At 42.8% G+C, this 23,071-nt stretch overlaps 1 protein-coding gene and 1 long non-coding RNA gene across 5 annotated transcripts in view; one reads left to right on the plus strand and one right to left on the minus strand.

Annotated features, from left to right (window-relative positions):
* Positions 1-11,806, minus strand: part of LOC115162626 (protein Smaug homolog 1) — a 75,207-nt gene extending 63,401 nt beyond the window's left edge. For 2 of the 4 annotated variants that reach the window (XM_029714101.1, XM_029714100.1), the window contains exons 1-2: positions 11,418-11,806; positions 7,571-8,193 (exon numbers count right to left, since the gene is read on the minus strand). In XM_029714101.1, coding sequence (XP_029569961.1) covers positions 7,571-7,766 — 196 coding nt within the window. In that variant the 5' untranslated portion in view covers positions 7,767-8,193; positions 11,418-11,806. The remainder of the gene's footprint in view (positions 1-7,570; positions 8,194-11,417) is intronic. The other 2 variants (XM_029714103.1, XM_029714102.1) reach the window with 1 other exon arrangement.
* Positions 11,807-19,738: 7,932 nt separating this feature from the next.
* On the plus strand, positions 19,739-21,129 carry LOC115162630 (uncharacterized). The gene is made up of 3 exons (XR_003869597.1): positions 19,739-19,782; positions 20,615-20,819; positions 20,900-21,129. It is a non-coding gene; the product is annotated as an uncharacterized LOC115162630 (long non-coding RNA).
* Positions 21,130-23,071: the final 1,942 nt, after the last annotated feature.

Below are 23,071 nucleotides of genomic sequence, written 5' to 3' on the forward strand. Positions count from 1 at the left end.
ACAATTTGGGGCGTATTCTGATATAGGTGTTTCTTGATATCAAGTTATACTTATTGGTCCGTAGCAGTTTCTTTTGTGTCAGGGACAACAGTTAACAACAGTATCATTGTAGCTAACCCTAACACTTTTCCTAACCTTAACCTCAGTCTCCTTACCTGCCACGCCAATTCACCTTACCTGCCACGCCAATTCACCTTACCTGCCACGCCAATTCACCTTACCTGCCACGCCAATTCACCTTAACTGCCACGCCAATTCACCTTAACTGCCACGCCAATTCACCTTACCTGCCATGCTAGTTATCCTAACCTGCTATGTAAACAAATAATCTGTGTCGAGAAATCTTCAGTCTCATAACATCAGAACTGACCAATGGCAGGTATCAATGGCCATTTTCTGATATCAGGGAATACCCATATCAAGAAATTGCCCCAAATTGCAGTCTGTAATTACACCAAAGTTAAGTGACACAGGGAGGGAGAGACAGCAACCAACCAATCAGACTTGCGCTACAGTAGACTAATAGCTGCCATAGCTAGGTTATTTATCATAATGACTACATAGAACCTGTCTTGATTGCATCAAACCGGGAGAAGCTAGTTATGCTAGCTAACGTTAGCTAGCTAGCCTAATTGAGGCTGTAGTGCATACACTTTCTCATCTCCAAGCTACAAATAAAGTAACAACTCCATTCAGAATATTAAGTAGCAGCCTACCTGTTGACTCTTGGTCATTGTAGCCTATCCTTCTCCTTTAAACACATAATTCTATAACTTTAATTCCATCTTCCATTGATTAGATAGATCTTAAATTGTGCCACACACGGAGGCTCTATGACTGTAGCGGGTGGATCCGTGAAGACCTCTAGTAAACACCCCTCTTTTTCTCCCGAATTTTAAGATATCCAGTTGGTAGATACGTTCTTGTCCCGTCGTTGCCTATCCTGTTCGGACTCGGGAGAGGCGACAGTCGAAAGTAGAGGTCGACCGATTAATCCACATGGCCGATTTCAAGTTTTCATAACAATCGGTAATCTGCATTTTTGGACGCCGATTATGGCCGATTACATTGCATTCCACGAGGAAACTGTGTGGCAGGCTGACCACGTGTTACGCGAGTGCAGCAAGGAGCCAAGGTAAGTTGTTAGCTAGCATTAAACTAATATTTTTAAAAAACGATCAATCTTCAAATAAATCACTAGTTAACTACACATGGTTGATGATATTACTAGGTTAACTTCTTTGGGATAGGGGGCGGTATTTTAACGTCCAGATGAAAAGCATGCCCAAAGTAAACTGCCTGCTACTCAGGCCCAGAAGCTAGGATATAATTGGTAGATTTGGATAGGAAACACTCTAAAGTTTCTAAAACTGTTACAATAATGTCTGTGAGTATAACAGAACTGAAATGGCCTACCACTGATTTCAATGGCTGTCACTTTTATAATAGGGCGAAATCGTGCCCGATTGCAGTTCCTAGGGCTTCCACTAGATGTCTGTCTTTAGAAAGAATTTCAGGCTGGTTTTTGAAAAAATGAGCCAGAAATTGTATTTTTTCTAGGTGGCTCCCATTTTGGCTGTAGTGTTTCCAAGCATGTGACAGAGCTCGTTCTTTGGTATTTTTCTCCGGTAAAGACAATAACGATTCTCCGTCTTAGATTTTATTGTTTATTTGCGTATTAGGGTACCTAAGGTTTGATTATAAACGTTGATTGACTTGTTTGGATAAGTTTATTGGTAACGTTTGGGATTCATTTTGTATGCATTTTGAAGGAGGGATTATTGACTGAAGTGCGCCAGCTAAACTGAGTTTTTATGGATATAAAGAAGGAATTTATTGAACAAAAGGACCATTTGTAATGTAACTGGGACCTTTTGGAGTGCCAACAGAAGAAGATCTTCAAAGGTAAGGCATTTTTTATATCGCTATTTCTGACTTTCGTGTCGCAACTCCCTGGTTGAAAATGATTTGTTATGCATTTGTGTGCTGGGCGCTGTCCTCAGATAATCGCATGGTTTGCTTTCGCCGTAAAGCCTTTTTGAAATATGACACCTTGGCTGGATTAACAACAAGTTAAGCTTTATTTTGATGTATTGCACTTGTGATTTCATGAAAGTTTAATATTTATAGTAATTTAATTTGACGCTCCGAAATTTCAACGGAAATTGTCGAAATGGGACGGTAGCGTCCCACTAATCCGCAAGAAGTTAACTAGCTTGTCCTGCGTTGCATATAATCAATGCGGTGCCTGTTAATTTATCATCGAATCAAACGGGGGATGATTTAACAAAAGCGCATTTGCGAAAAAAGCACATTCGTGAAACGAACCTAACCATAAACATCAATGCCTTTCTTAAAATCAATAAACAGAAGTTTATTTAGACTTACATGGAACCCAAACCGGCTGCGCACGTGCGCCATCGTGCGCTATCATGCATACATTTATTTTGTCCCCCTACACCAAACGCGATCACGACACGCAGGTTAAAATATCAAAACAAACTGAACCAATGACAATAATTTGGGGACATGTATGGCAATTTAGCTAGTTAGCTTGCACTGGCTAGCTAATTTGTCCTATTTAGCTAGCTTGCCGTTGCTAGCTAATATCTCCTGGGGTATAAACATTGAGTTGTTATTTTACCTGAAATAAACAAGGTCTTCTACTCCGACATTTAATCCACACATAAAACGGCCAACCGAATCTTTTCTAGTCATCTCTCCTCCTTCCAGGCTTTTTCATCTTTGAAGTTATATGGTGATTGGCATCTACACTTTTACCACGACAACCGGCAAAACATTTCGTCTTTCAATCCCCCACGTGGGTATAACCAATGAGGAGATGGCACGTGGGTACCTGCTTCTATAAACCAATGAGGAGATGGGAGAGGCAGGACTTTCAGCGCGATCTGCGTCAGAAATAGAAAGGATTTCTATTTTAGCCCTTGGCATCGCAGACACTCGTTGGCGCACACGAGCAGTGTGGGTGCAATAATTGAATAACATGGATTTCTAAATTTATTTTGCGACGCTCGTGCACGCGACGTGTCCGGTCTGGTCAGCGTGTTAGGATTGCCACCCGTTCAATAAAATACGTAATGGTTACGTATTTCACTGAAAGAATAAACATTTTGTTTTCAAAATGATAGTTTCCGGATTTGACCATATTAAATGACCAAAGGCTCGTATTTCTGTGTGTTTATTATATTATAATTAAGTCTATGATTTGATAGAGCAGTCTGAGCGGTGATAGGCAGCAGCAGGCTCGTAAGCATTCATTCAAACTTTACTGCGTTTTCCAGCAGCTCTTAGCAATGCTTGATTCACAGCGCAGTTCATGACTTCAAGCCTATCAACTTCCGAGGTTAGACTGGCAATAATAAAGTGCCTATTAGAACATCCAATAGTCAAAGCTATATGAAATACAAAATGGTATAGAGAGAAATAGTCAACTCGTCATAATTCCTATAATAACTACAACCTAAAACTTCTTAACTGGGAATATTGAACCACCAGCTTTCATATGTTCTGTGCAAGGAACTTAAGATTTGCTTTTTTGCATGGCACATATTGCACTTTTACTTTCTTCTCCAACACTGTGCTTTTGCATTATTTCAACCAAATTGAGCAATCGTCTTTGTTTATTTAAGACAAAATTGATTTTATTTATGTATCAAGTTAAAATAAGTGTTCATTGTTCATTCAGTATTGTTGTAATTGTCAATATTACAAATATATATTTTTTAAAAATTGACCGATTGATCAGTATCGGCATTTTTCAGGCACTCCAATAATCGGTATCGGCGTTGAAAAAAAAAAAAATCATAAAAAAATCGGTCGACCTCTAGTCGAGAGCCATGCGTCCTCCGAAACACCTGCCAAGCCGCACTGCTTCTTGACACAATGCCCGCTTAACCCGGAAGCTAGCCGCACCAATGTGTCGGGGGAAACACCGTACAACTGGTGACCGTGTCACCCAGCCCGCCACAGAAGTCGCTAGAGCGCGATGGGACAAGCACCTCCAGGCCGGCCAAACCCTCCCCTAACCTAGACGACGCTGGGCCAATTGTGCTTCACCTCATTGGTCTCCCGGGTCGCGGCCGCCTGCAACACAGCCCGGGATCGAACCCTGATCTGTAGTGAAACCTCAAGCACTGCAGTGCCTTAGACCGCTGCGCCACTCGGGCAGCCTAAAGACCCCTGTTTAGACAGGACAATGCTCAGCCACTTCAAACTTGATCTGATTGTCCCCCCCCGGGTATGGCCTAAAGATTTATTTTATATCGGGGAGGAAATGTTACATACCCCAAACAGCCATGTTTGAAAAGCCAGACTGCTCCACAAAGCAGAAGAGAAAAAAATACTAGATTTAGGTTAAATGACTTGCACTGAGCTTCGATCAGCACAGTTCTGATAATGCTCTTATGTAGAAACCCAATGAGGAAATAGCATTGAAATTAAAATCAGCTCTACCCATTAACTCCAAAATAAATAAATAAACATACACACACCACCATTCAAAAGTTTGGGGTCTCTTAGAAATGTCCTTGTTTTTAAAAGAAAATCACATTTAAAATAACATAAAATTGATCAGAAATACAGTGTAGACATTGTTAATGTTGTAAATGACTATTGTAGCTGGAAACGGCTGATTTTTAATGGAATATCTACATAGGCGTACAGAGGCCCATTATCAGCAACCATCACTCCTGTGTTCCAATGGCATGTTGTGTTAGCTAATCCAAGTTTATCATTTTAAAGGCTAATTGATCATTAGAAAACCCTCTTGCAATTATGTTAGCACAGCTGAAAACTGTTGTTCTGATTAAAGAAGTAATAAAACTGGCCTTCTTTAGACTAGTTGAGTATTTGGAGCATGAGCATTCGTGGGTTCGATTACAGGCTCAAAATGGCCAGAAACAAAGACCTTTCTTCTGAAACTCGTCAGTCTATTCTTGTTCTGAGAAATGAAGGCTATTCCATGAGAGAAATTGAAGATCTCGTACAACACTAATTGCAAAAGGGTTTTCTAATGATCAATTAGCCTTTTAAAATGATAAACTTAGATTAGCTAACACAACGTGCCATTGGAACACAGGAGTGATGGTTGCTGATAATGAGCCTCTGTATGTAGATATTCCACTAAAAAAAGAAATCTGCCGTTTCCAGCTATAATAGTCATTTACAACATTAACAATGTCTACACTGTATTTCTGATCAATTTGATGTTATTTAATGGACAAAAAAAACAAGGACATTTCTAAGAGACCCCAAACTTTTGAACAGTAGTGTATGTGCGTATAGATATCTCTCTCTCTATTTTAGGTGCTCAAAATAGAAAATCAAATTACTTGAACCGAGTCAAAATCCCAAATCTCTGCCAAATCTGAAAATGTAATATCAACGAGTGACTAAAATAAATCCCCCTCTCCCTCACCCCAGTCTCTTTCTCACACACATACATAGTCTTTTGACTTGATGCTGTGACAAGCAGAAAATAAGTTGCATCACTCTATTCAGGGGAACAAGGCAGCCTCTTCACACAGTGAAATAAGTAGGTCATTGTGGATTCCTTTCATTAGTACAGTACTTTCCAAATAGTTGCGCCTTTCCACTCAACTTGGAGCTTCCAGCTGCAAATTAACCCTGTGAGGGCCACAGGCTTCCATTTCTACCACAAAGATGGATATTATTCCAATTTTCTCACAACTATAAAAACAAAATTGACGACAACCACAACAAGTGTTAAACTTACACATCTAAAATATGCCTGAGCCAATTAGCTTATTAGTTGAGATGATTTTTAAAAAAATGTCCTTGCCATCCACACTTCTGTGTCTGAAGAGATGACAATAAACATGACAATAGATACGATTCAAACAACTGGCATACACTTGATATCAGTGTAGACAGAGAGCAAAGACAGTCAGTAGTCATTACATTCCAGAAAGACTATGTATAGCCACATAATTGATCCATAGACAGCATTGCAGCAGCACTGAAACAATGTTCCATTGCTGGGGGCATTGCCGACTGTCACACTCAGCTTGTTGAGTCAACGGAAGCAGGGTCGACCGCAGGCTGACACAGGTGAGACTGACAGGCGTGGCGAGACCCTGACAAATAGCTAAGTAGCTATAAACGGTGTTCCTAATAGTCTTAGGTTGTATTTTTATTTGTTTGCACTTTCTTCTTCAGGACTGCTAATCTGAATGGATTTAATACAGTAAGTGAAAACAGCCATGAAAAAAATATACCCGGTCCATTTACACATCAATTTTCATGAAGTAAGAGAAACAAGGAAGGCAGATATTCAGAGGTACTGGGATGTACCCATTGAGCAGCCGATTGGATCTTGATGCTATGAAGTGTAGCCATAGTCACATTCATGTCCAGTTCACCACCACTGTACAACTACTAGCCTGGTCCCAGATCTGTTCAGCATGACAATGACCATAAGAGTTGGCCAAACAGATATGGGACCAGCCTACTATTAAAACAAGCTCCTTAAAGCAGTATGATCCCAAATGGAGCTAAACTATTCCTATAAACCCACGAGTTGATGATTTGAACCCATCCTAGCTGAGTCTTCTCTGCCTCCTCTGATCTCTGACAGTGAACACTTGACTCGGGCTTGGGAGTGACCCGCTTAAGGGGATATTTGGGGATTTTGCCAAAGAAGCCCTTTATCTATTTCCCCAGTATCAGATGTAACTAGTGGATAGCATTTTTACGTCTCTATGTGCAGTTTGAAGAAAGTTACTAATTGCTTACTCGCGTTAGCGCAATGACTGGAAGTCTATGGCAACACGTCCATATTTATATTGAACAATAAGGGGCCATACTGCATTACAACCTCCTTGTATAACTGGGAGAACACAGTGGAGAGAGAAGCAAGGTGAGGCTAAAAGAGGCAGCCACTGCCCACTATAAACTCTGATGGGAATCCCATGTTGCTGTGTGTGTGCATGCTGTGCATTTATGTGTGTGTGTAGGAGAAAATTATAACGTATCCATCTTAACAGACGGTTTCTAATCAATGTGTATTAAGGCAGTGCAGACAGACAGTGGTGGTACCAGCTATACAGCTGTAGACATCAGATCAGTACACACAGTGTTTTTTCTCATCATCACAGCACACCAGCCAGAGCTCCACCCTATTTTTCATGAGTCAGTTTGGTTGCCAGGGTGTTTCCATAGCTACGTACCAGCCTGATGCAACAAACCAGACCCCCTAACTGATTTATCCCCACAGCAGAGCACTGGAGTCATGTATGATCTGGTGTCCAATTCAAAGATGGTGCGAGGCCAGCTAGTGCAATGGCCTCATCGTTACCATGCCACAATACACCGACTGGGCAATGGGCACGGTTAACCCTTCGCTGTCTGTAGAAGTGCGTAAGGCTGTTATAGGGAATGACATACCTTCACATGTGTGTGTGAGTGTTTGTGAAGTGGCATCGGTACCAGAAGCACTAACCCTTCCCCAACTTCAACGGAGCACAGCCATTGGTAATCATCAACTTCAATGGACAGTCAATATGGAAATAATGTGTGTGAGTGTGCCTACCTGGGTTATTGGCCTCCCCCTCCAACACGTGGAGCTCGGTGCACTCGGCCAGGCTGTGCTCCAGACACAGCTGCAGGAAGCGGGCCTGGGTCCGCGACACCCGCTTCAGCAGCGACAGCAGAGCCACCGTCTGCTCACACTCATTCCATCCCTTAAACCAGCTTCCCAGGACACCCACCTGGTCGCGAAACATCATGGTCTGGGGGACAGGCACTAAGCAGAACGGGGAAACCAGTTAGAGTGACCCCCCCCCCCCCCCCCGGTGTCACGAGAGAATTAGGTTAACGGAGGTCTTGGTGCTGTGGTGGTTCAACTTTGGTCAAAGCTTGTGTTGTGTTCCTCTGGCTTTCTAGGGTTGGTTGTGCTCTTCTCTTTGCCTGTTTCTGTTGTTGATGTTGAGTGGACAGCAGTAGGTGTGCTTAGTTCAAGTGGCATATCATCATCCGGGCTTTTAGCATTGCAAGTGTAGCTTCAGCTTGAGGGGAGCAAGGTGCTCTCCTTGGTGCATCTGCCAAAGGGCAGGGGTTAACAGTCAGACGGGAGAGTCAGCTTTCTTCCTGCACTCCGCGCTGTCACACCAGCGTTACCCTTGTTGCCATTTTCCACAGGGATCCCCCTTAGACCTGAAATTATGGAAATAAATGGTTGAGAGACATGGTCCCACACGCACACACGGCGTCCCAAAACCCATCCAGCAAAGTCTTTACCGACCGTGAATACCAAACACTGAGGAAATGTGACAGTGCCCGTTGCTTCAGCAAACACTGCTCTCCTCAGACTTGAAATAGACGGTTATTTAAAAGAAACTGTTCTCCATTGAAAACCACGATATTAGTGACACCTATTCCTTACTGCAACAAAGCCTGTATGTATCATACTTTTCATCTAAAAGTAGTTACGCTCTACCGTATAGATGTGGGCTGTGGTATTCACCACCTGGACAAAAAAATATGATTGTCAGTAATTGGCGCAACATCCCGACTGGTATTTCTAAAGAGAAGGGCGCTGGTCCCTTATGTTTTAATGTTACAGACAGCTATGTTCAAAGTAACTCTCTTCTCCGTAGGCTTTTCAGTTGTTCGCGTCGCCCATGGTTGGCTGCGTGTGAACTACAATTCCGACACTGTGTTTAAAAATAACCATTCTTTGCAAAACATATGAAAGATAAAGGGCATATCAGCAAAAAATAATCTTTCAAATAAAAAAAGAATCCCTATCTGTAGCAGTTTTGCACAGAGACATACACTGCGTGTGCCCCCAGTTGACGAACTACACTTCCTCCCCAGTTACGCTAAAGCCTGTCACATGCTTCCCAGTCAAAGAAGTTAGTGCATATATTAGGACATATTTTTGTGAGGTTTTTGTTCGTTTTGGTGTTCGGCAGGTTTTTCTTCGGGCTGTTCGAGCACACATTTTTCTTGAGGCAAGTCAAGTTCGGTAGCCGAAGTCTACTCCTCTTCCTCAGTGATTGGTCAACAGTACTTATTCTAGTAGGAGTGGGAACATTAAGTGTTTGTTATCATTCAACGAAAGATTGAAAAATACTGCACCAAACATCTTAGCTAGATGTAAAATTGCACAATTAAGGGTGTTTTCACACTTGGTCCCTTTCAGACAATTTTTATGAACTCTGTGCAGTTCGCTTAATTTTTGGTGAATGGTTAACATTCCAAAAGGAACTCAGACCCCTCAAAAGAGCTCCCGAAGCAAACAGAACTGAGACAGTTCCTTTTTTTTTAGGGCAATAAGAACACAAAGCTCCAATTACACACACTACTGCAACACCTTTGCCCCTGCCATAACCTCTCACATTGGTGCCACAAGAGATACAATTTTGATGTGCAGTTTTGCGGGAAAAACGTGTGCCATTTTTGGATATTGATTAGCGATTGTCAAAGACGCACAAAAATTCAAAAATATGCGTGTAGTTTTTAGTTCCGATTATTTGTTTGCAATATCTGATCTATAAGAGAGCTTCGTAAGCTGTTTATTCGATTGTGGGGTTTGAATGTTGTGAGAAGACAACATATTTGGTAAGAATCACAAAATACTGTAGCATACAAAATCAATTCTAGCAAATAAAAAGGGGCAGTAGCCCACATTAGCTGTACAATTTTCAATTACAGCATTATTTATTCTGTTACCAATAATATTTACATGTCTTCTGTATCTTCTGATTACAATTATTACAAAATGTAAGTAGGCATATCTTGCTGTCCAAAAAACACATTTTGATGAAATGGCTTGTCCCAGAGTACATTGAGTTAATGTTGGAAAAAGATCTTGGTTCCTTTCAAACATAGCAAATAGGACTCGCAATGCAAAGAGGACTCGGACAACAAAAGGGGCGGCAGGTAGCCTAGTGGTTAGAGCGTTGGGCCAGTAACCAGAAGGTTACTGGATTGAATCCCAGAGCGGAAAAGGTAAAAATCTGTCTTTCTGCCCCTGAACAAGACAGTTAACACACTGTTCCTAGGCTGTCAATGTAAATAAGAATTTGTTCTTAACTGACTTGCCTAGTTTAAAAAAAACTAAATGGGTTACGTGAACTGGCAGTTGAGTCCTCAGGCGAGTGTGAATACAAAGAGACCCCAGTTATTTAGCTTTTTTTTTACCCAAGAGTACTGTGTGAAAAGGACTGTGTGAAAATACCCCAAGACCTCCTTGACAGATTTCTTGATTTCTCTTGATCATTCAAACTATTTTGAGGAAGTGTTTCTTACTATGTTGTTGCTATGGTGGCTCAAGAGGGACAAACAGTTTTCTAATTTGTCAAGCGAAGGTATTTTGGGAGTAGCCTATGCAAGCGCATACGTTCGATTCACCTAGGAGCAAACTGAACCCATGTATGTGGACACCGTCACACACAGGTGTCAGGAGCAAGCGCTGTAACATGGAGATATGGCCGTGTGGGAACACTAACCCTATAAAAAGGTGTGTAGTAATTTCACCATTTGAATTGAGAATTATTTCTCACCGATATGAAAGATATGTCCCTTTTTCCCCAAAAACTACCGCAAGTAATGTGTTTTAACGTTCAGAACAGTAGATCGAAGCCTATCGTCAAAAGGCGCTAAAGGTAGTTAGCGTCTATGAATGAGTTATGTTCAAAGTATCGGTGTGCTGTACTATATGATGAAGCATAAATGACTAAATTCCACCACACATCGTTGTGAAAATAGCCTGTAGACTGTATAATCTGTGGACTGCCAACGTCGACGCGACACAAATAACCTGGCATGAAAAGACCGCATTCGTATTCAATGTCGTACGTTAAAATAAAGTCCCCATGTCAGCACTAACGGGTCTCAAAAACGGCCACTTTGCATCATCAGCATTGGGGCAATCATAGCCCCACATAAAGCACCGAGGATAGGCTAGATCATTTGTAAAATGTGGAGGTGATGCGATTCGTCTCGAAGAAAATGAATACTTGGCTCTACATGAAATAATTGAGTTCAAATGCGGAGTCTAGAACATTCCCAAAATGTGGCCGATGCATCGCTATGCTACACTGTAAATTCTACACATATTCATACTAGTTTCCATAAACTCCTGAGATCCAGAACCGCGCGTTAACCATTCCGACGCGTATTTATACGCGTAAATATCAACCGTCAATGTCTACAAAATAAAATGTCCAGCTGGATACATTTGTATTCTCTGAGAAAAAAAAATGTTATTGTATCACATTTTTTTTTAAAGTTAGTACTTAGCACATTTTCTATATTGCAGGTGTCCCTACTGGACAGCCAACAAGAGAGCAGCTCAAACAAGAGTCTACAAAAATACTCCATAAGCTTGTTAAAAGTTGCAAAGAAAATTGTTAAAACGTTAGGCTACTCACTTCCAGGCACAGTTGTATCGGTTGTTTTGGTCGCAGGACGGGGAGCGGTGCCCCTTCACTCCGGATCTGTGTGTTTTGCCATCTTGACTAACTATTCTCCCTACAGTTATGCTACTCTTGTTTTACCAGAGGCGAGTCTCGGCATTGCTTTCCACATGCTAATAATTAACACGAAGCATTACGTCAGGGGCTTGGCAGCACAAGGAAGCACAAAAATAGAGAATGGATTTAGGGACAGATCACATAGCCTAACAGCAACGGAGACAACTGACAGGGATTAGCACATTTGTGAAGAAAAAAAGGTTTCCATAGCAAAGTGGACAAAATCAAAACAAAAGTGACGATGTGTATGAATGTGAAACAGGGCGGGAGTTGCCTCAATGTGGCCCTTTCACTTATCTGTACAATACTTTCAACTACATTTGTACACATAAAATAATATCGGGTCCATTTTTTTCTCGAGGTTGATCATTAAGTAGTAGTTGCTACACATACAGTATGAAGAGAAATTATATCAATTAAAGAGGAGTGCCTCCCTATTCATGAAGTTCTTCATTGTAAATGTAGCTCTGATGTGTGCATTCCATCCAGCAGAGGGCCTCACCCTCCACCCTACCGTTTGGTTTAATTGAAAGCAAAAAATACACTGCTCAAAAAAATAAAGGGAACACTTAAACAACACAATGTAACTCCAAGTCAATTACACTTCTGTGAAATCAAACTGTCCACTTAGGAAGCAACACTGATTGACAATACATTTCACATGCTGTTGTGCAAATGGAATAGACAACAGGTGGAAATTATAGGCAATTAGCAAGACACCCCCAATAAAGGAGTGGTTCTGCAGGTGGTGACCACAGACCACTTCTCAGTTCCTATGCTTCCTGGCTGATGTTTTGGTCACTTTTGAATGCTGGCGGTGCTTTCACTCTAGTGGTAGCATGAGACGGAGTCTACAACCCACACAAGTGGCTCAGGTAGTGCAGCTCATCCAGGATGGCACATCAATGCGAGCTGTGGCAAGAAAGTTTGCTGTGTCTGTCAGCGTAGTGTCCAGAGCATGGAGGCCCTACCAGGAGACAGGCCAGTACATCAGGAGACGTGGAGGAGGCCGTAGGAGGGCAACAACCCAGCAGCAGGACCGCTACCTCCGCCTTTGTGCAAGGAGGAGCAGGAGAAGCACTGCCAGAGCCCTGCAAAATTACCTCCAGCAGGCCACAAATGTGCATGTGTCTGCTCAAACGGTCAGAAACAGACTCCATGAGGGTGGTATGAGGGCCCGACGTCCACAGGTGGGGGTTGTGCTTACAGCCCAACACCGTGCAGGACGTTTGGCATTTGTCAGAGAACACCAAGATTGGCAAATTCGCCACTGGCGCCCTGTGCTCTTCACAGATGAAAGCAGGTTCACACTGAGCACGTGACAGACGTGACAGAGTCTGGAGACGCCGTGGAGAACGTTCTGCTGCCTGCAACATCCTCCAGCATGACCGGTTTGGCGGTGGGTCAGTCATGGTGTGGGGTGGCATTTCTTTGGGGGGCCGCACAGCCCTCCATGTGCTTGCCAGAGGTAGCCTGACTGCCATTAGGTACCGAGATGAGATCCTCAGACCCCTTGTGAGACCATATGCTGGTGCGGTTGGCCCTGGGTTCCTCCTAATGCAAGACAATGCTTGACCTCATGTGGCTGGAGTGTGTCAGCAGTTCCTGCAAGAGGAAGGCATTGATGCTATGGACTGGCCCGCCCGTCCCCCAGACCTGAATCCAATTGAGCACATCTGGGACATCATGTTTCGCTCCATCCACCAACGCCACGCTGCACCACAGACTGTCCAGGAGTTGGCGGATGCTTTAGTCCAGGTCTGGGAGGAGATCCCTCAGGAGACCATCTGCCACCTCACCAGGAGCATGCCCAGGCGTTGTAGGGAGGTCATACAGGCACGTGGAGGCCACACACACTACTGAGCCTCATTTTGACTTGTTTTAAGGACATTACATCAAAATTGGATCAGCCTGTAGTGTGGTTTTCCACTTTAATTTTGAGTGTGACTCCAAATCCAGACCTCCATGGCTTGATAAATTGGATTTCCATTGATTATTTTTGTGTGATTTTGTTGTCAGCACATTCAACTATGTAAAGAAAAAAGTATTTAATAAGATTATTTCTTTCATTCAGATCTAGGATGTGTTGTTTAAGTGTTCCCTTTATTTTTTTGAGCAGTATATATTTCATACATTGTTTCAATGATAGTATCGAGTTATAGCAATGCAGCAGCTGAGACAATGTGTCGAGTTACAGTAGCAGTGAGCAAAATAGAGACATTAAGTGCTCCGGTCATACATTATATTTATCGGTCTCCTGAAATAGAATAAAAAATGTTTGTGTAAAACCTTGATGTTTTTAATGTTGCCTATACTGCCAGTTCTTTGATGGTTTGACTACATCAATTTATTCCTCATTCATTCATTGATTTTACATGAGCACATGTTACATTTGAACAAAGGTAAAACAATAAACATTTTTGGGTTATGAATGGGGAAAAATAATCCTAAATTGGGCCTCTATAGGGAAGGCTGATTTGACTGGCGAGGCCCACCACTTGTACAGATAGATACATGATAGGGCCTCAAATGCATTCTTGGGACATTGTTTGATAGCAGTGTCCTTTTCTGTCACACAATGCACCCTTACTGCCTTCAGCTGAGTGTGCTCAATATTGACTAAAAGAAGTGGAGGGGGGGGGAAGGAATAGACGTTTTACCAGTGGGGAAGTGGACAGTTCTCTTGAATCAGTCAAAAGCTCAAGCCATCACAAATTGGATTGATATCTGACAAGGTGACAAATGGCCTACAGTTGACCTCTGCATTGGGATATTATAGCATGAAAACTATATCGACTTCATTTTTAGGGTCCTAAATTGTGCTGTTTGTTGCTACTTGGCTCTCTGCCAAACTTTTCGTTTTTTGCTTTTAATACATTTACCAACGTCTTTTTTTCCCCTCGCTCTACTTTTTTCATTCAACTTTTTCACACCTGACGCTTTATCTGGCCATTGTTCTACAGGACCTCCACCAGCCGAAAAGGCTAAGTTGTAACATTAACACTATGCCATCTAATTGCAGTTGCTGTACTCATAATATACAGAACTATCGCCTTATGGTGAGGATAGCCATGTTTCAAGCACATCTTCAGATGCAATCGTTATGCAAGGGTAATTTAAGTGTAGGAAAGGATGAAACAGCGTCTGTGCCACCAGTAAGTACAGATAGTAGTATAAATCCCCCACACAATCCCCGCAGCAGGACAATTTTCTCAAGGCTTCTGGAAAGAAATGATCTCAGCATGCTCAACCGGTATCGCTCATTCAGCCGACAGAAACTTTCAACCGGGTCCCCCCATTAAGCAACGAGTCGGAGTCAGAGGCCAAGCCTTCTCAGGTTACGGGGTCTGAGCCACCGAAGACTCCCACCATTAGCTCTGACAAATTGAAAACCCTAGTCAACGGCGACTCCATTACCTGCAATAGACTTAAAAAATAATCATCCAGTGATCATACACTGTTTACCAGGGCGCAGGGCCACCGACGTAAAGGCTAATCTGAAGATGGTGCTAACTAAGGCTACAACTGGCGAGTTTAGAGAGTATAGGGATATTGTTATTCATGTCGGCACCAACGATGTTAGGATGAAACAGTCAGAGGTCACCAAGTGCATCATAGCTTCAGCGTGTAAATCAGCTAGAAAGATGTCGGCATTGAGTATTTGTCTCTGGCCCCCTCCCAGTAAGGGGGAGTGATGAGCTCTACAGCAGTCTCACAAGTCAATCGCTGGTTCTGCCACCCGCCAACCCCTCTTTTACGCTACTGCTACTCTCTGTTTATCATATATGCATAGTCACTTTAACCATATCTACATACTACCTCAATCAGCCTGACTAACCAGTGTCTGTATGTAGCCTCTCTACTTTTATAGCCTTGCTACTGTATATAGCCTGTCTTTTTACTGTTGTTTTATTTCTTTACCTACCTATTGTTCACCTAATACCTTTTTTGCAGTATTGGTTAGAGCCTGTAAGTAAGCATTTCATTAAGGTCTACTACACCTGTTGTATTCGGCGCACGTGACAAATACACTTTGATTTGAACTGTTTTCTGCCCCTCCCAAAATATAGAATTTGTAGATAATTGAACCTCTTTCTGGGACTCGCCCACAAACAGGACCAAGCCTGGCCTGCTGAGGAGTGACGGACTCCATCCTAGCTGAGGGGTGCTCTCATTTTATCTATGAACATGGACAGGGCTCTTATTCCTTTAACTCCACAATAAGAGAGGGTGCAGGCCAGGCAGCAGGCTGTTAGCCAGCCTGCCAGCTTAGTGGAGCCTGCCACTAGCACAGTCAGTGTAGTCAGCTCAGCTATCCCCATTGAGACCGTGTCTGTGCCTCGATCTAGGTTGAGCAAAACAAAACATGGCGGTGTTCGCCTTAGCAATCTCACTGGAATAAAGACCTCCTCCATTCCTGTCATTATTGAAAGAGATTGTGTTATCTCACATCTCAAAATATGGTTACTTAATGTTAGATCCCTCACTTCCAAGGCAGTCATAGTCAATCAACTAATCACTGATCACAGTGGCGATTTTAGCATATAAATCTTGGTGGGGCAAACTCAAATGTTTTAGATGCATGCCAGCAAAGTCACTACACAACACTAAACAATACATGAATTGCACTATAATGGTGACAAACGGTGCTCACGAACTGTTAGGGCCTACATAAAGCTGTCTTTTCAGCACCATGAAGTGAATCCTTACCACCGCTACACCTGGCTGTCTGCATTTTGGAGCCGCCTTACTCAACTAAAGAGACCATGTTTGTATGTGGCTTTATTAACTGAATGATATATATTTTTTAATTGTTTACAAACTGATGTGACAGTTTTTTTTGCAAAAAATGTTGGGCTCAAAACAGGTGCCCTGAATGACGGGTCGCCACTGACTGATCATAATCTTGATGTGATTGGCCTGATTGAAACATGGCTCAAGCCTGATGAATGTTAAATTAGGCCTATCCTCCTGGTCACACTAGTGACCGTATCCCGCAAAGGCGGGGGTGTTGCTGACATTTATGACAGCAAACTTCGATTTACAATTATTTATTTTTTTCATCGTTTTTGTCTTTTGAGCTTCTAGTCATGAAATCCATGCAGCCGACTCAATCACTTTTTATAGCTACTGTTTACAGGCCTCCTGGGCCGTATACAGCGTTCCTCACTGAGTTCCCTGAATTCCTATCGGACCTTGTAGTCATGGCAGATACCTCCAAAAGGCTTTTGGAGCCATCATCAACTCAGTGGGTTTTGTCAAACAGGTCTCTGGATTTACTTATTGTCACAGTCATACCCTGCATCTAGTTTTGTCCCATGGAATAAATATTGTGGATCTAAATGTTTTTCCTCATTATCCTGGACTATCGGACCACCATTTTATTACGTTTGCAATCACAACAAATAATCTGCTCTGACCCCAACCAAGGATCATCAAAAGTTGTGCTATAAATTCTCAGACAACTCAAAGATTCCTAGATGCCCTTCCAGACTCCCTCCACCTACCCAAGGACGTCAGAGTATAAAAATCGGTTACCCACCCAACTGAGGATCTTAATTTAACCTTGCATAATACCCTAGATGCAGTCGCAACCCTAAAAACATGTCACAAGACATTTGCTCCCTGGTGTACAGAAAATACCTGAGCCCTGAAGCAAGCTTCCAGAAAATTGGAATGAAAATGGTACTCCACCAAACTGGAAGTCTTCTGACTAGCTTGGAAAGACGGTACCGTGCAATATCGAAGAGCCCTCACTACTGCTCGACCATCCTATTTTTTCCAACCTAATTTGAGGAGAATAAGAACAATCCAAAATGTATTTAATACTGTCGCAAAGCTAACTAAAAAGCAGCGTTCAACAAGAGAGGATAGCTTTCACTTCAGCAGTGATAAATTCATTAACTTCTTCGATGAAAAGATCATGATCATTAGAAAGCGAATTACAGACTCCTCTTTGAATCTGCACATTTCTCCAAAGTTCAGTTGTCCTGAGTCTGCACAGAACTGCCAGGACCTAGGATCAATTGAGACACTCAAGTTTTTTAATCCTGAATCTCTTGACACATTCATGAAAATAGTCATGGCCTATAAACCGTCAAGCTGCATATTGGACCCTATTCCAACTAAACTACTGAAAGAGCTACTTCCTGTGCTTGGCCCTCCTATGTTGAACATAATAAATGGCTCCCTATCCACCGGATGTGTACCAAACTTACTAAAAGTGGCAGTAATAAAGCCTTTCTTGAAAAAGCCAAACCTTGACCCAGAAAATGTTAAAAAAAAACGATTGGCTATATCGAATCTCCCATTCCTCTCAATTTTTTTGAAAAAGCTGTAGCGCAGCCACTCACTGCCTTCTCAAAGACATAATGTATATGAAATGCTTCAGTCTGGTTTTAGACCTCATAGCACTGAGACTACACTCGAAGGTTAGAAATGACCTTTTAATGGTGTCAGACCAAGGCTCTGCATCTGTCCTCGTGCTCCTTGACCTAAGTGCTGCTTTTGTCGCCATCGATCACCACATTCTTTAAGAGATTAGAAACCCTAATTGGTCTACACGGACAAATTCTTGCCTGGTTTAGATCTCATTCTTCTGAAAGATATCAGTTTGTCTCTGTGGATGGTTTGTCCTCTGACAAATCAATTGTAAGTTAACGTTTCTCAAGGTTCCGTTTTAGGACCACTATTGTTTTCACTATATATTCTACCTCTTGGTGATGTCATTCGGAAACACATTGTCAACTTTCACTGCTATGCGGACAACACACAGGTGTACATTTCAATGAAACATGGCGAAGCCCCAAAATTGCCTACCCTGGAAGCCTGTGTTTCAGACATAAGGAAGTGGATGGCGGCAAATGTTTTACTTTTAAACTCAGATAAAACAGATGCTAGTTTTAGGTCCCAAGAAACAAAGATCTTCTGTTGAATCTGACAATTAATCTTGATGGTTGTACAGTTGTCTCAAATAAAACTGAAGGACCTCGGCGTTACTCTGGACCCTGATCTCTTGACGAGCATAAAGAAAATTATGGACAGATTTTTTTCCATCTAAGTAACATTGCAAAAATCTAAAACTTTTTGTCCAAAAAGCTGCAGAAAAGCTAATCCATGCTTTTGTCACTTCTAGATTAGACTACTGCAATGCTCTACTCTCCGGCTACCTGGATAAAGCACTAAATACATTTCAGTTAGTGATAAACACTGCTGCTAGAATCCTGACTAGAACCAACAAATTTGATCATATTACTCCAGTGCTACACTGGCTTCCTGTTAAGGCTAGGGCTGATTAAGGTTTTACTGCTAACCTACAAAGCATTACATGGGCTTGCGCCTACCTATCTCTCCGATTTGGTCCTGCCGTACATATCTACAAGGACCAAACGGTCACAAGACGCAGGCCTCCTTATTGTCCCTAGAAATTCTAAGCAAACAGCTGGAGGCAGGGCTTTCTCCTATAGAGCTCAATTTTTATTGAATGATCTGTCTATCCATGTGAGAGACGCAGACTCGGTCTCGACCTTTAAGTCTTTATTGAAGACTCATCTCTTCAGTAGGCCCTATGATTGAGTGTAGTCTGGCCCAGGGGGTGCGAATGTGAACGGCAAGGCACTGGAACGACGAACTGCCCTTGCTGTCTCTGCCTGGCCGGCTCCCCTCCACTGGGATTCTCTGCCTCTGCCTCTATTACGGGGGCTGAGTCACTAGCTTACTAGTGCTCTTCCATGCAGTCTCTAGAAGGGGTGCATCATTTCAGTGGGTTGAGTCACAGACGTGATCTTCCTGTCTGGTTTTGCGCCCCCTCGGGCTCGTGCGGTGGAGGAGATCTTCCTGAGCTATACTCAGCCTTGTCTCAGGGTAGTAAGTTGGTGGTCTGTATCTCTCTAGAGTCGTGGGGGCTGTGCCGGGGGGGGGGGGCTAGGGTCAGTCTTGTCTCTGGTGTAATTTTCCTGTCTTATCTGGTGTCCTGTGTGAATTTATGTATGCTCCCTCTCTCTCTCCCTCCCAGAGGACCTGAGCCCTAGGATCATGCCTCAGGACTACCTGGCTTTGACTCCTAGCTATCCCAGTCCACCTGGTCGTGCTGCTGCTCCAGTTCTACTGTTCTGCCTGCGGCTAGGGAACCCTGACCTGTTTACCGGATGTGCTACCTTGTCCCGGACCTGCTGTTTTCGACCTTCTCCTCCTCTCTACCACACTTGCTGTCTCGACATCTGAATGCTCGGCTATGAAAAGCCAACGGACATTTACTCCTGAGGTACTGACCTGTTGCACCCTCTACAATGGCTGTGATTATTATTTGACCCTGCTGGTCATCTATGAATGTTTGAACATCTTGAATAACAATCTGGCCTTAATGGCCATGTTCTGTTATACATCTCCACCCGGTACAGCCAGAAGAGGACTGGCCACCCCTCAGAGCCTGGTTGCTTCCTAGGTTCCTTCCTTTCTAGGGAGTTTTTCCTAGCCACCGTGCTTCTACATCTGCATTGCTTGCTGTTTGGGGTTTTAGGCTGGGTTTCTGTATAGCCCTTTGACATCTGCTGATGTAAAAAGGGCTTTATAAATACATTTGATTGATTGAGATTCATTTGAACTGAATACTTCTAGGATCATGGAATGCATTTGTTCAGATTTATAATAAAAAGGTATTTGTTGCAGGTTGCAGAATTTATATATTTTTCATTTAATGCAACGATATTGGTTGCTGAAAAGTCTGTTTTGAATGATTTAAAATGACAACTATTTACTCAAGTAAGGCTATGCAATCATCAGGCCTGGACCTACACCTGTTCTGTGAATTTTTTATTATTTTCCCCAGTGCAGTTCATTTTGGAAGATATTTTTGGTGCCCAGTCCTTCCAAAAAGCATGCGAATAATATCCAGTAAAATTGTACTTCTTACTTGAAATAATGATAGTAGTATTGCAATAGTATGTGGTGGAAACAGGCCTACCTCACTGTTTTCCTCAATGGATAAACTCCAGCAGGCCTGAGGTTTGGACGCCACCTTGTGGGTATTGCTTCTCATCCAAAACAGTTTATGGCGTGCATAGATTGATTACATTTTGTCACTGTTTTGGTCTTAGGCAAGCATTTTTTCGGCTGTTCGTGCAAAAGATTTTTCCTGAGGCAAGCCGAAGTTCGGTAGCCGAAGTCTACACCCCTTCGTCGGTGATTGGTCAGCAGTAGGGATTCTTCAATGAAGTGTTGGTTGTCATTGAACTAGAGACGATGACACATTGCAACATTGTTGCAAAGGAGGTGCGATGACGCAAAAGCATAAGAATGGCGGTAAGTTCAGACCTTCGACTCCAGAGTGTATACTGTACCTTCGTCTCCTAAATACAAACCATGTAACTTTACTTCTTTAGGTCTTCTTGCTCTCTTGAAAATCTCAAAATGGAGTTGGTTGGCAGTGGTGAGCTCTCTGAATATGAGCCAGACCAGGATGAAGTGGGCCTACCTGCAGCGACCGGTGTGGTAAAGACTTACAATGTTTGCCCTGTGAATCCTACCGGAGAAAATTTTGGAATGGTGGGAGTGAGATTTTTGGAAAGAGTGGATTGCTACTTTTTGGCCGACGCATACGTTGTGTCAAGCTGGGTAAAGGGAAAACTGGGAATGGATACATACGTGAAAGTTTCGAGAAGTGGATTTGTTTATTTTTTTGTGCATCCTCCACCCAGAGGAAACCTGTGGCGTGCTTTGTTCTCCGGAACGAACAGAGCGCCGCTCAAAGGGGTGCTCAGTGGGGTAGCGTTGAGTGTAGAGGTGGATCAAATGAAAAATAATGTTCCTGGTGTTTGTGACGCCCGCCGGTTAGTGAGACGTGGACCCGGTGGCAATGGCAAGTCTGAAAATACCCTGTCTGTCTTATTGAGTTTTGACAGAGTGTCTACCTGATAAGGTTCGGTTACTTTATATTTTTCTATTCTGTCAGGGCATATGTTCCAAACCTGCTACTGACTGTGCTTTACGTGGCAAGGATTCAGACCTGTTGCAGCAGTGTGTAGAAGGAAGATCCCACAGTGTGAGAAATGTGCAGGAGGGCATAGTCAGAGGGAGTGTACAGTTGGGATAGAGAATGCACTGTGTGTCAACTGTGGGGGTGCCCATGCAGCTGGGGCCGAAGTGCCCTGTGAAAGAGAGACAGGCTGAGATTGCCAGAGTTTGAGTGGGAATGAAAGTGAAGAGAGTAGAGGATAGCCCAAGGGTGGGTGATTCAACTGGAAGCCCCCCAGTGAGAAGGCCTGAGAGAGATCCAGAGAGGATGAGTTTTAGTAAGGTTGGATTTATTTCGTTTATAGCCATGGTGATCAACTGCACTGCGGAGCGGAAATCACAGAAGATACTGTATATGTGGTAGTTGCAGCAACAGATTAATATTTTGGGTGAGATTTTAGTGCAGAAAATCTACAAGAAGTTTTGAGAGAAGGGGTTACATCCTCCCATGCCGGCGGCCTGGTGTAGGATCGTGGTTTTGGGGGGTATAGTGTATAGGTGCAGGGTTAGATGGTGCAATTTAAGATTTTTTGTATGTGACCCAAATGTGCGCAACTAAGACCTAAAAATGTTAAAATGAGATTTGAGTTAGATGAATTCAGACTATTCTGATTAAGTACACACTTACTACGGCAACTCGAGGGACAAACTGTACTATTGCCGCTTTTTTCTCTCACCCCTTTCCTAACCTTAACCTCAGTCTCCTAACCTGCTATGAAAGTCACTTCTAGTAGCTATATCAAAGTGGCGTGAAGTGTGTTTCTCAGTTCTCTTCGTCCTGACAATTGAAACAGAAGTTTAGTCTGTATTTCTTTTAATGTAACCTTTATTTAACTAGGCAAGTCGGTTAAGAACAAATTCTTATTTACAATGGCTAAGTGGTATTTTGCATTGGTTACCCATTGCAGTTGTAATATTTAATGCATGCAATGGAAAAGGCTGTACATATCTTCAACAACCTCAGGATATCTGACATTGTTGAAACTCTTGTAGACCAAATTTATGAGATGTTATACATGCCGTATCGTCAATTGGACATTCGGAGACTTGTCTCGAAGCCACTCCTGCGTTGTCTTGGCTGTGTGCTTAAGGTCGTTGTCCTGTTGGAAGGTGAACCTTGGCCCCAGTCTGAGGTCCTGAGCACACTGGAGCAGGTTTTCATCAAGGATCTAGCTGTACTTTGCTCCATCTTTCCCTTGATCCTGACTAGTTTCCCAGTCCCAGAACAGAAGTTATTTCGACGACAAACAGCCACCTCAATCTGCAAAATGTAAACCTATCAATGGCATGAAGGCTACTCTAGAGAAAAATTATAACCGGATGACCCACATTGAAAAGTAAAATGAGGATCATGGCGAAACGCTAATACAACAAGACCAGGCTATTAACTACTTATGGGCCAGGTAGAGGAATTGCAAAAGGGAGAATTGTTGAAAAACCATTTGCGTCATAATAATATATTCAAATGTTCTCAACCAATGCAGAAAGAGGGCAGAAAATGTCTACATTTGTGGACCAGATGGTGAGGGAGTTCTTGGAAA

This window comes from Salmo trutta, chromosome 25 (assembly GCF_901001165.1).
Source record: "Salmo trutta chromosome 25, fSalTru1.1, whole genome shotgun sequence".
Lineage (NCBI taxonomy): Eukaryota > Metazoa > Chordata > Actinopteri > Salmoniformes > Salmonidae > Salmo > Salmo trutta.